The sequence below is a fragment of the Desmodus rotundus genome, chromosome 7 (genome assembly GCF_022682495.2).
Source record: "Desmodus rotundus isolate HL8 chromosome 7, HLdesRot8A.1, whole genome shotgun sequence".
NCBI lineage: Eukaryota > Metazoa > Chordata > Mammalia > Chiroptera > Phyllostomidae > Desmodus > Desmodus rotundus.
Genome location: NC_071393.1, coordinates 68,384,295 through 68,396,430, shown reverse-complemented (window position 1 = coordinate 68,396,430; position 12,136 = coordinate 68,384,295). Strand labels below are relative to the sequence as shown.

Sequence of the window (12,136 nt, the reverse complement as noted above, 5' to 3'; positions counted from 1 at the left end):
ATTCCACTTACAGTGGCAGCCCCTTCCTTACCCACAGTTTCACTTTCCATGGTTCCAGTTACCCGTGGTCAACCAAGGTCTGAAAACATAAAATAAAAAACTCCAGGAACAAACAATTCATAAGTTTTAAATTGCACGCCATTCTGAGTGGTGTGATGAAGCGTCATGCCATCCAGTTCCATCCCCTCCAGGGCATGAATCGCTCCTTCGTCCAGCACATTCGCCTGATACGGTATCTCAGTGCTTGTGTTCGAGTAACCCTATTTTCCTTAATAACTGCCCCAAAGCCCCTCAAAAACTATTATTGCAGCATATTGTTATAAGTGCTCTATATTATCGTTAGTTATTATTATTAATATCTTACTGTGCCTAATTTGTAAACTAAACTGTATCACAGATACATAAGTATAAGGAAAACCATAGTATATATATGGTTCAGTACTATCCCCAGGTTCAGGCATCCACTGAGGGTCTTGAAATATATCTCCCACAAATAAGGGGGGTACCTAAAGGATATGTGGTACCTAGAGTAGCCAAATGCATAGAAACAGAACGTAATGAATAGAATGGTGGTTGCCAGAGTCTGGGGGAAGGGAAGAAGTGGGGAGTTGTTTAATGGGTATTGTTTGGGTAACTTCCTAGGCTAAGAGATCAAAGAAAGAGGCTGACAACTGCATCTTTCTGTCAAGTTTATTAAGGGAATTTACCTCCCAGGTGCATCTTGAGTGACAAGACTACTTGGATATCTTCCATGCTGTATGGCAGGTGCTAACCAATTCTATAGAACTAGGAAGGATAGACCTTACATGCTTGCCCCTGGAAGGGCAAGGGCCTGTCTGGAAACCAGCATGCCTGAGACAGAAGGGAGGGGTTACTCAGACAGTCTCTGAGGGGATTTAAAGGAAGCAGTCTGTGTTCTGGCCTGGATCTAGCTGGTCAGTCCTGAGAAGTCGCCCCATGGAACAATCTGTCCTCCACAGGTTTACTTTCAGTTTTACAAGAACCAGAAGTTCTGGAGATCCACTGCACAGCATGAGTATACTTAACACTACTGGACGGGACTTAAAAATGGCCAACACCTATTCATCTATTGTGTAAACCATTATGTACTAAAGAGTTGGCAAATTTTATGTTCTGTAAATTTTACTACAATTTAAAAAAAACACACAAATTGTTATGATCTACTACTCCCCCCAAAATCCAAGGCTCTCAGCTGAAAAACTAGTAGAACCAACAAGTATAAAGTCAGAATTAGAAACATGAAATTCAATCACTTTGTTATACCAACAAAACCAATTAAGAACCATTAAACCAATTAAAATGGGAAATGAATCCCATTTACAATAAAATATGCAGAAATTAATTTAAGTGTCTAAGAATAAAACTATACAGCTTTATAGAAGAACATAAAAGAAATCCTGAATAGTTAGAGAAGGAAATTATGTTGCTGGATGGGAAGACTCCATGCTAGCAGGCCCCTTCATGTTGATCTACAATTTAATATAACTCTAATGAGGTCAGATCTTGAGAAACTAACTTTCAAATTCATGTATAAGAGTTTATGTGCACAACTACCAAAACAATACTTAACAGGAAAAAAAAAGAACTGAAGTGATTTGAATTACCAGATATTTAAATAACTTTAAAACGACATTAATTGCAAAGACATGCAATTACCACTAGGTCTAGTTGAACATCTCAACAAAGATGTTGAAGGATCTAGAAATAGATCAGCACATAGAAAGGAATTTATATACATGAGTGTTGGCACTCCATATCTGCAGAGCAAGAATGATCTATTTATTAAATAGTGTTGGGACAAGTAGTTCTCTGGGGAAAATAAATGAACGGCAGTTTATATTATTTTGGTTTTACAATGTGCCAGGCACTGTGCTAAGGTCTTTAAATGCATTATTTCACTGAATACTGAAAACAGAGTTTCCTTATTTTTCAAAACAAAAAGGAAATAAGGGACACAAGGCATAAATAGGTGATTAGCTTGCCCAGTAACTTTCCCAATAAAGGCGTGACTTGCTCAGTAACTGCTGAAGACTAAAGTTTGACTCCATCACAGTAGATTCCACAGGCAAGCTCCCTAATCATTATAGCACACTGCCACCCTTAATACAGCCACACAAAAACAAATTATAGATTGAAAAAGAATATAACATATATGTGTATGTTTTAGCTAAAATATATTTATTGTTAAAAGTTAGGTTAGGAAATACTTCCTTAAACCAACAACAAATCCAGAAAAGATATGACTACATAAAATACAAAATTTCCATATAATGAAAGACAGCAGGAGGTAAAAGATACAGCAAGCTGGAGACTAAGACTACAATATATATAACAAAGGACTAGTTTCCTTAATATATAAAAAGCTTCTTGAAATCAACAAGAATAAAGACTAATGACCCAATCTACAAAAATGCAAAGAACACCAGCAAGCAAGTCACAAAAGAAGATAAAATGAACAAAATTTCCAACCATGACAGTATCAGAGAAATACAAATTTAAAACAAGTGTATGAAATTGTTAACCATTAGATAGGCATAAATTAAATGAATATTGGTGAAATGTGAGTAATGGACATTCTTATTTTAACTTAGAATTAATTGGTCCAATATTTTGAGAGGGCAATTGTGCAGTATCTACCAGTGGTTAAAATGGGCAAGGACTGTAACACAGCAATTCTGCTTCTACCCTATCAAAGTATTTACAGGTATGCACAAAATAGATGTACAATGATTTCATCAAAGCATTGTCTGCAACAGTGAAAGAGTCTAAGTGATTAAAGGATCCACTGAGTAAAGGGATAGATCAATATACAGTTACTACTTTATGGACCACTCTGCAGCCATTTAAAATATGAGAGAGAATGAGAATGCTCTGTATGTATTGACATGGAAAGAGCTCCTCATTTTTCAAAAACTAAAAACTAAAAACTGTGTGGTAGCTAGTCTGCAAGATCCAAAGTTGAATACAAGGTCAATATCAGCAAGAGAGAGACTGATTTTTCTATTTAACAAAATAGTCAGAAAATGGAATTTTAAAAAACACGTACAGTCACATCAAAAATTTTAGAATACTTAGAAATTTAAATTTAAAAGAAATTGCATTAAACCTCTACAATGAAAATTATAAAATGCTGAGAAAATGAGAAAAGACTACATTCAAATAAGTATTTTATTTATGGAAAGATACACTATGTTCATGTAATTAAAAACAGCATTTTAAAGATATCAATGCAATAAAAATAATAATATCAAAACTGATAAAAAGGAATTCTAAAATTATGTAGAAATACAAAGAGCTGAGAATAACCAAGGTAAGAGGACACTCTGGTAAATTAATACCACAGAGTTATAGTCATTAACAAGGTTAAAATCTTTTAAGATTAGATAAGCCTCGAGAGCCATAGAATACAATAGACAGTTTCACAGGAGGGAGCTTGGCTTTTATAGTAAATAATTATAGGTTATTCTGATATGGAAAAAAACACACTTGACATCACCTCAACTCATACCCAATAACTAATGCCCAGAACATTGTAGGTCCATATGATAAATGAAGAGCACCGATGCCTTTTTGATATAATTTAAGAGAATATTTGCATGACTGAGTTGGGGAACGATTAGTTGAAAAAGGCTGAAAATGCCCTAACCATATGGTCAAGATTGATTATAGTAAAAGTCTGAGTTTCTATTCATCGAAAGGCACCAGTAAGAGAAAAGACAATCCACAGAGTAGGAGAAAATACTTTCAACACAATTAACCAAAGGGCTCAGACCCAGCATAGAAGAAGTTCTTTTCCAAATAAAATAGAAAACCTATTAAAATTGGACAAATGACTTGAACAGGCTGTTCTCAAAAGAGGACATCCAACTGCCAATAAATGTATGCAAAAGGGCTTGATCAGGAAAACATCATTAAAACCAGAATGGCTGAAATTAGAAAGGCCAAGCACACTGAATGTTGACAAGGATGTGGAGCAACTGGAACTGTGATATACTGGTGGTGGGAATATAAACTGATACATCGCTTTGGAAAACGGTTTCCTGTCATCTGTTGACATAGAATAGCCACATACTATAGGACCAGCTATTTCACACCCAGAATGTGCAAACCAGAAGCATTTTTATTTGCTTTCAGTTGCTTAAGTGAGCCCTGATAGCATTTAAAATAGCATCAAAACTCCTCTTTTTTATTTTTATGAGCCAGCGTGAAATGACCTACTCAATCTTTGAGTATGTGTCTGATGAGTTGGTCTAGACTCATGCCATCTTACTTACTATACAGCTTGACTCACTCAGCTCCCATTTTTTAAATAACTACCATAATTCTTAAGTACTCCCATCCCTACATGCTTTCCTTGAGAGATCTTTAAATGCCAGTGTAGTGGCATAAAAAAGTCCATCATTGTCCAACCGCTCCCAACTTGGAACTGTAGTCTTCTCTTCAAATGATAATTTTAGCTCTTTAATTAATTATGTGTATCATTCAGTAAGTAATAACCTCTCTGCCCTCATCTGTAAAATGAATAGGATGAACTAAATGATTCCTAAGATGTTTGCAGCTCTAATTTTTTTAAATTATGAAATCTGGGATTATAACATATTAATCTCTTGCTTCTACTCCCCTGAGCCAAAGACTTTTACTAATATTTTCTTGAACACAACATGTGATTCCCGAGTTGCCAGTCCACATTTTGGGTACCCCCTGCTTCTTATCAAGCTTTAGCTCCCATCTGTGTTGAGGAAGTCAATCTCCTCCCCACAGCTCCCAGCTATATAGTTAAGTAGAAGCCCAACACATTCACTTCACCTCTCATTTCCCAGGACACCTCTTTCTACAGCCACAAAAATGCAAGGGTTACCTGGCCTTTAGTCTATACAGCTTCTAGTGCATGTGCTATCATTATCACTCCATGCGAGTGAGGGTGGCATGTCACAAAGGCCCCTAAAACATACAATGCACAAACCCATTGCCTAGACTGAGAAAGAAGACACTTAGGATAATCTGTCTAGACACATGACATTAAAGGAAAATCCATTCATGGCTAATGCAGCCTGTTAGCTAGGAATGGAGAAAATTTTTAAAGTACAGTAGGCCAGTAAAATATTCCAAAATATTTATAGCTCTCCCTGGCTGGTGAGGCAAGGAAGTCTGACTCACTAGGAAGGGGGGCCAACAGCTCTATCACTTTATAACCAAGGAACCCAAATTAAAAACAAACCAGAAAGTAGGCAGATCTTTACTAATTTGAGGGATGAGTTATTTCTCTACCTGATCCAAAAACACTCTAAATAAGGATGTTCCTGAACTACTCCTAGATTCTGCATGGTGTGAATAGGCCCCAAGAGATGCCACATGCATTGACAGCTTGCTCCCGCCAATGACCATAATGACCCTGCTAGGTCCCCTTTCTCATGGTGTCACTCTCAGAAGGGCAGTCTACCTGCCATCCCCTGGCTCCCAGACAGCACTGAGGTGCAGCCAGTGGAGAGAAGAGCTTTTACAGGTGTACATTGGAAGAGAAACCATATGTGCACAGTTCATCTTGTTTCAGAAAACATGAATGCTTTTCATTGTACTTTTTTCTCCCTCATTTCATGGGTAATTAAGTCACTGCCAGCTCCCCAAATGGTACCATTTTAATATCACAAACATTAACTTGAGAGGGTCTGAAATATATGCAAAATTAACTGCAGTGTCTTCTTCCATAGCTTTCTATCATCATTTGGTTTTTAAAGTTGTCACAGAATATTAAGAATCACTAACCAGAGCTGGCTTTCCTGAGTCACAATATTCTTAGGAATGCATTTGACTTTTACGAAAAATAAATCACAAGATATAACTTCAGTAACTGTATTTTTTAAAAATAGCATGCTTGAGAATATATTTATTTAAAAGTGAAGATACATATATTTCACTGAAAATCATAGAAGAAAATTTGAGTACTTTAATAAGCTATGTTCCTAGGTAGAAATATTAAGCATTTTAAAGATCTCAATTTTCATACCTCCCTTCACATTAATTTAAAAATTAATGTAACTCCAATAAAAATCCTAAGGGATCCTTTTGAAACTTAACCAAATAAACTAAAATGTTCTGCAGGAATAAGTAAGAGGAAAGCCAAAAACATATTTTCAGAAAGGAGGCATGACAACTTGGACAGATTCTGAGATGCATCATCACGCTGCAATAAAGGTGCCAACACATCAGAGAACAGAAAGCCCGAAACAGCCCCGAACTTAGCACATAGAGGATTAGTTATTCCAGAAGCCTGTTGTAAAATTAACGACTTAGGGAAAAAACTTGTCTAAGATCCCTACCCAAGGCTAGGCACCAAAATTAATTTTTCATAGGAAATGGAAGGAAGGAGAGAAGAAAGGAAGAGGTAGAAAGAAATCATTTAAGAAATTTGAAGACAGATTATTTTTGAGCACAGGAAGTCTTCCTTATTAAGCCAAAAGAAAAGTTAAACAATAAAATGAAGGTAGATGTGACTACATAAATGTTTAAAACTATATCAGATACCCCAGAAATTACAAATAAAATTAAAAGCAAATGATAAAGAGGAAAAATATTTTAGTGTTCTAAAATGTTAAACTTTGTCTAATGATATTCAGTATGAAAAAACAACTTTGGCAATTTATTAACATGTAACAAAAACTTAAAAAGGCATATACCCTTATATTTAGCAATTCCACTAAGAGAAATTTATCCTAACATAATTAAAAATAAAAACATTAACAAAAGTATTTATAGCATTATTATTTCCATTATTATGTTACTTATATTAACTGGAAAAAATTATAAATATAATCATTGTTAAAATGTAGCAAAAGTCATTCAAAAATAGTCAAATTTTCAAGTGAAAAAAAAACAAAACAGCCTGCAGAGTGTGATCAAACAAAATTTGAAATCTTAAATTTACGTTGGCCTATCATAATTCAAAATGTTGGCAATGGTAGAGCCCTGTGTGGTGAGGGGTAACAAGCTGTGTGCCAACCCTTCTCCATGCAGGCTGAGGGGCGTGAGAACCTTCTGTTACCTGGAGTCTGTTGGCAGTGTACCTGTGTTGGGTATCTTCTATCTGACTTTCAAGGTCTACTCTCCCAGCTTCAGCACCCTATTCTGGCCCACATTTTCTAGCCTAAAACATGGCATAAAGTGGCTTCCTGTCCTCTGACTTCTCCTTGGGTTTGGCCAATGGAGCGGATGGTGGGAGACCACAGAGCAGAATAGGGTCAGGGTCCTTATACACCCCGGCCCCACTCTGTCCCAGGAGGTCACTGCAGCCCTGCACTGAAGGCCCTGCTCCTGCTGGGCTCCTGTTAGGCAGTGGCTTCTCTGACCCTTGCCCCTTCAGGAACAGGGCTATAAAAACCTCTCACCATTACCAATCCCAGACTACTGCTTCATTCCTATTGCTTTTCCTAAACCCTGCCCACACCTTTGTAAATAGTCTCTAACAAACTCTCAGTCAAATCACCCAATTTGAGTGTTACCTGATTCTCAACAGGACCCTGCTTGATACAGTAATATCTGCAACTAAAAGGAAATAAGGCTAAGTGCATTTATACTTCACAAAAGGAAAAATATGACCTAAGGTGGTTTAGAAAAATTTTTCACTCAAGTTTGAGATGAAAAGTTTAACCCTATGTTAACTCTGTGATTCAATGATTCTATGATACCTATACTTTCTAGCTTTTTGTTTTAAAGACTTTGAGTAAGTTATTAACCCTTATATAAACTCAGTACCTATAGGACAGTATATTAGAAGAGGGATAGAACACAGGTTATATCTATTTCACATGAGATAAATTGCTTTTGCCATAAATTTAAAGGTAGACATTTTTCCATCTTGTCTTGTTCACAGAACACCTTTTCACTTTGTTGTAAATGGGTTTTTCTTAGCCCTAAGCTTCACAAGCTAATCCAGTCCACTGCACCCAGGTATTTCTGGTCAGCTCCACAGGAAAGTAGCAAGGACTCACCACATGTTTATTAACCATTTAAGGATGTGAGGAGTCCACTAAAAATTTTCTTCTGAAAAACCAAGACCATCCACGAGCTTGTTTCAATAGCAAGCTCCTGTACTCAGAGGGGAAAGACAATTCTGAGAAGAACATGGGGTCTGTCACCTGGATGGTTTCTAGCACAACTCCAAGGAAAAGGTGAGGGGTAGATTCTCTTTTCACTCAAAATTGCAGTGAGGCATTCCAAACACAAGGCAGACTTGCACTGATAATAACGTAAGAAAGCACAGCACAAGAGATGGGAGTAAGTGGTTCTCTCTCATTTGAGCACAGCCATTCCGGCACAGCAGTAAGTTCACGCCAGGGCCTTTTTGCATAGTGGAGGTCAGCCCCAGTACCTGCGACAGTCCCTGACTAACAGCTCTGGCAGGTTCTGGGGCTTCTCTCAACTGGCACATCAACAAGGCTCCCAGAGCTCAGAGACTGGCAGCAGAACTTCCCTGGATGGTGGGCACAGTCATCACAATGGTATCAGAGGCTCTAGTGGAAGCCAAAGGCTTTAGCTGCCAAGGTAGTCACAGTGTCATCAGCTACAGATGATGCTGATGGCTTTGGAAATGGCCAAAGAGAGCATCCTTGGCAATGGCACCAGCAAGAGTGGCTACCTACCCTCATCGGGCTAAGAGGATTCAAGAAGCAGTTGCTTAAGGGGACCGCTTCTCTGATAGCAGCTCTTTTTCTTTTTATCCTGAACAAAGGTAAGTTAACAGTATTAGGTGATATCTTAAGCACTGAGAAAAAAAGATCATTGAATGATAAACTCTGAATAGAGGGAAATCCAAGCAGCAGCAAGTCCAAAGTGGCCCAGGGCAGCATAAGGACAGTGTGACCTCCCGAAGAAAGACACCATCTCCTTTCCGTCTCTGCCAAGAACTAGGCTTCGATGTCAACAGCTCAGAATTGCTATTGCACAACTGAAATATGAATGCTGGAGTCTTGACCTCCTGTTCCACTAATTTAATGAATAATATATGCTGAGAAATATAAAAGCACTGAAGGTATAAAAGCATAAGACTTCAAATACCTTGAAATATTTTGTATTGAATTTTCCTGTCTCTGTGATTCCTATAGAGTGGTAAATTTTGTGTGCTTCCCTAAGTCAGGGAAACCAGTGAAAATACCACAGAATGTGTTATTATAAACCAAATGCTTCTAAGCCTCCAGTTTTCTCAACAACAGAGTTTAAGACAATAACAAGGAAAATGTTAATGTCCTCAAGATTAGCAATAAATGACAAGGCTCATAGTATATGCTAGCACTGAGTAATGGGGAGAAAAACAAGTTTCCTGAGGCATGAGGTATTTCATTCTTCAATACCCCCTCCCCTGCCCCACCTCTGCCAAAGTGAATCCACAGACTAATGAACACCTACAAGGCTCCGAAGAAACTGAGCACCAGACATAGGAGCACGGTAACTAAGCCATAGTACAGCCGCTCATGGGAACTGGCCAGGGGCCTAGATGCCTTCTCCAACCAGCCACCCTCTCTCCGCCGCATGCTGCTATCAGAGCCCACCTAGGAGAACTGTCATTATTCGCCTCTTCCTCCTCCATTTCTCCATCTCACCCAAAACCTTAGAGATCTCTGAGAGCACATTTCATTATATTTAAAGAAACAAACAAACCGAGAAAGCCACCGACAAGGTAAATTATGGTGCTCCTCTGAGCTTCTGGAAATGGAAGAAGACAGAAGTGACAACAAGAAGTATAAACATGCCCAAAATATTACTGCCACGTATTTCTGTCTCTTCTCAGCAAGTTACAAGGAAGATTGACCAGATACACTGGTAGGGATGAGACTAAGATCACCAATATGAGAATTCATAGGATTCTGGTTTTTCATTAAAAGCAAACTTCAATACTTTTAACTGTTCAAAATGGGCCAGATAATGAGAAAAATTATTTGGTATGTGGTTCAATGTTGCAAAAAAAGCATTCCAATTCTGGAAATTCAAATGTAAGCGAGAAGACTGGCACAGCCCTATTCATATTCACTAAAGTTATAATAGTTTTTGTTCTGTAAGTCAAACACTGCAGGGAAAAAATGCTATGAAGCAGTTGACATCTTGAGGTAGTCAGAAATTTGCAATTGTGCAAATGGAGACCAAAAGCAATCAGGTTGCCAACTCGAGATTCACCTGTGTTCTCAATCACTGAAGTAATTTTATGATACTGCAGAAAACCCATATACTACTAACTCAACAAAACCCTGATCCACTTATGTCTGTTAATGAGTAGAAATGAAAGAAGAACTTTTCTATAACCAGGTAAACTGACCTTAATATGCACATATATCTAAGACAACCAGCAAAACACTGGGTTGGCCAAAAAGTCCATTTAGGTTTTTTCCATAAAATAAAAGACATTTTTCATTTTCACCAATAAGTTCATTGATTTGGTGGGTAGAGGCCAGGGCTGCTACTAAACATCTTCCAATGTACAAGACAGCCCCTCAGAAAAAGAATTATTTGGTCAAAATGTCAATAGTACCAAGAAGCTTTGCAAATCACTTTTGACACTTTTGATCAGTCACAGCATTTTCTCCATACACTGCACAAATCCTTTTTTTTGCCCTTCAGTTGATTTCTACCTTTCTTGAAATAATAAAGTATAATATGCCAAAATGTTGTCTATTTCCTTCCATTTTCAGTATTAAAATGGCTGCACAAAAATTCACCAATTTTGATGGTTTTTTAAAAATTCATGCTGATATGACAGCTGTCACAATACAATCTAACAAAATTATTTCAAATGAAATTAAAGACAACTAAGCACTACTAGAACCATCATATAGAAAAAAACTAAATGAATTTTTTGGCCAACCTAATGCAAGCCTATACAGGTAATTTCCAAATATCAGGATAACAGAGGCTTCATTAGAGACATACACAGACAAATGTATATACAAGTAAGATATACTATCCTCTCATTCTTCATTTCTTTTTAAAATTTCGTGTGAACCTTTCACTTAACAGAGTAAAAATATCTACATTCCCATGCCATTTAAATGTATTCAAGCAAAGCTCCTGGGAAGGTTTCCAGAGAGTTAGGTTCCTTTAAAAATGGCCATGCATTAAATAAAGCTTTGTCTGACAAAAGTAAAAGAGTAACTGATATGGTATCTGTATGTTCACTCTGCACAAGGTTCCTGTAGCTCAAAAGCATTACTCAAAGACAAACAACAAATCAGGTTACAGCTCTGAAGAGTCATACTCTGCCTCTTCCAGCAACCCTGCCAGCTTGCACATTAGAGAGGGCCAACCACCTGCTTCCTGAGGAATTTGTAATCAACCTTCTCCATCGGTTGCCCAAAGGGTCTCCTACTTCACACATGTGCCCCCCTTCATTCATTCCACTGCATTCACCTTTCATCTAGAAGAGATTCTTTAATGATAAGTGTGCAAGGGTTCATTTTAAAGGCATAACCAAAAAGAAAAGCCTCCAGTATTACATTTTATAACGAAACAAAAACTCTAATTCTGAGAGTCTCCTGAATTAGAAGACTCGTTGCAGCAACAGATCCATTGCTGGGTAACAGGCCCGTCTTCGCATTACCTGCTTCAGTGTACTTCAGTCCCACTTTTTCTTCTGTGTCCTTTGTCTTTGGGGGTGGCCACACAGCTTGGAGTCTGCCAGGGGTCCTGTCGTCCTGCTCAGTAGGGCTGTGGTCAGGCTGTTTAAAAAGTGGGCGAAGAAAAGAAGTTACATGAAACAGGGTGAAAGCCAATTTTCCCCCCCAAACAAACATGCTAACTCTCAAATTAATAAAAATTAATATTAATGGCCAGTTGGACATTGTGCTCGATGATCCTTTCCCAGAAATGCGAAGTGATCGGTAGAAGTGAAAATTAAAAACCACTCAAGGCCGTAGGGGTGTAATTAATGTGCAGCATGGTAACTACAGTTTGATAATATTGTGTCTTGAATTTGAAAGTTATTAAGAAAGTAAACTTTAAATGTCCTCATCACAAGAAAAGAAATCTGTAAGTCTGTAGAGGGATAGAAGGTAAAGGGCCTTACGGTGGTGACCGTTCTGCGGTGCGTAGAAAGGTCGCATCATGCCGTACACCTGACACCAGTACAATGGTG

At 37.8% G+C, this 12,136-nt stretch overlaps 1 protein-coding gene across 4 annotated transcripts in view; it reads right to left on the bottom strand.

Annotated features, from left to right (window-relative positions):
- Positions 1-12,136, bottom strand: part of FMN1 (formin 1) — a 403,953-nt gene that overhangs the window by 248,830 nt on the left and 142,987 nt on the right. For all 4 annotated transcript variants that reach the window (XM_053928167.1, XM_045201498.2, XM_053928168.1 and 1 more), the window contains one exon: positions 11,603-11,720. In XM_053928167.1, the coding sequence (XP_053784142.1) occupies positions 11,603-11,720 (118 nt within the window). The remainder of the gene's footprint in view (positions 1-11,602; positions 11,721-12,136) is intronic.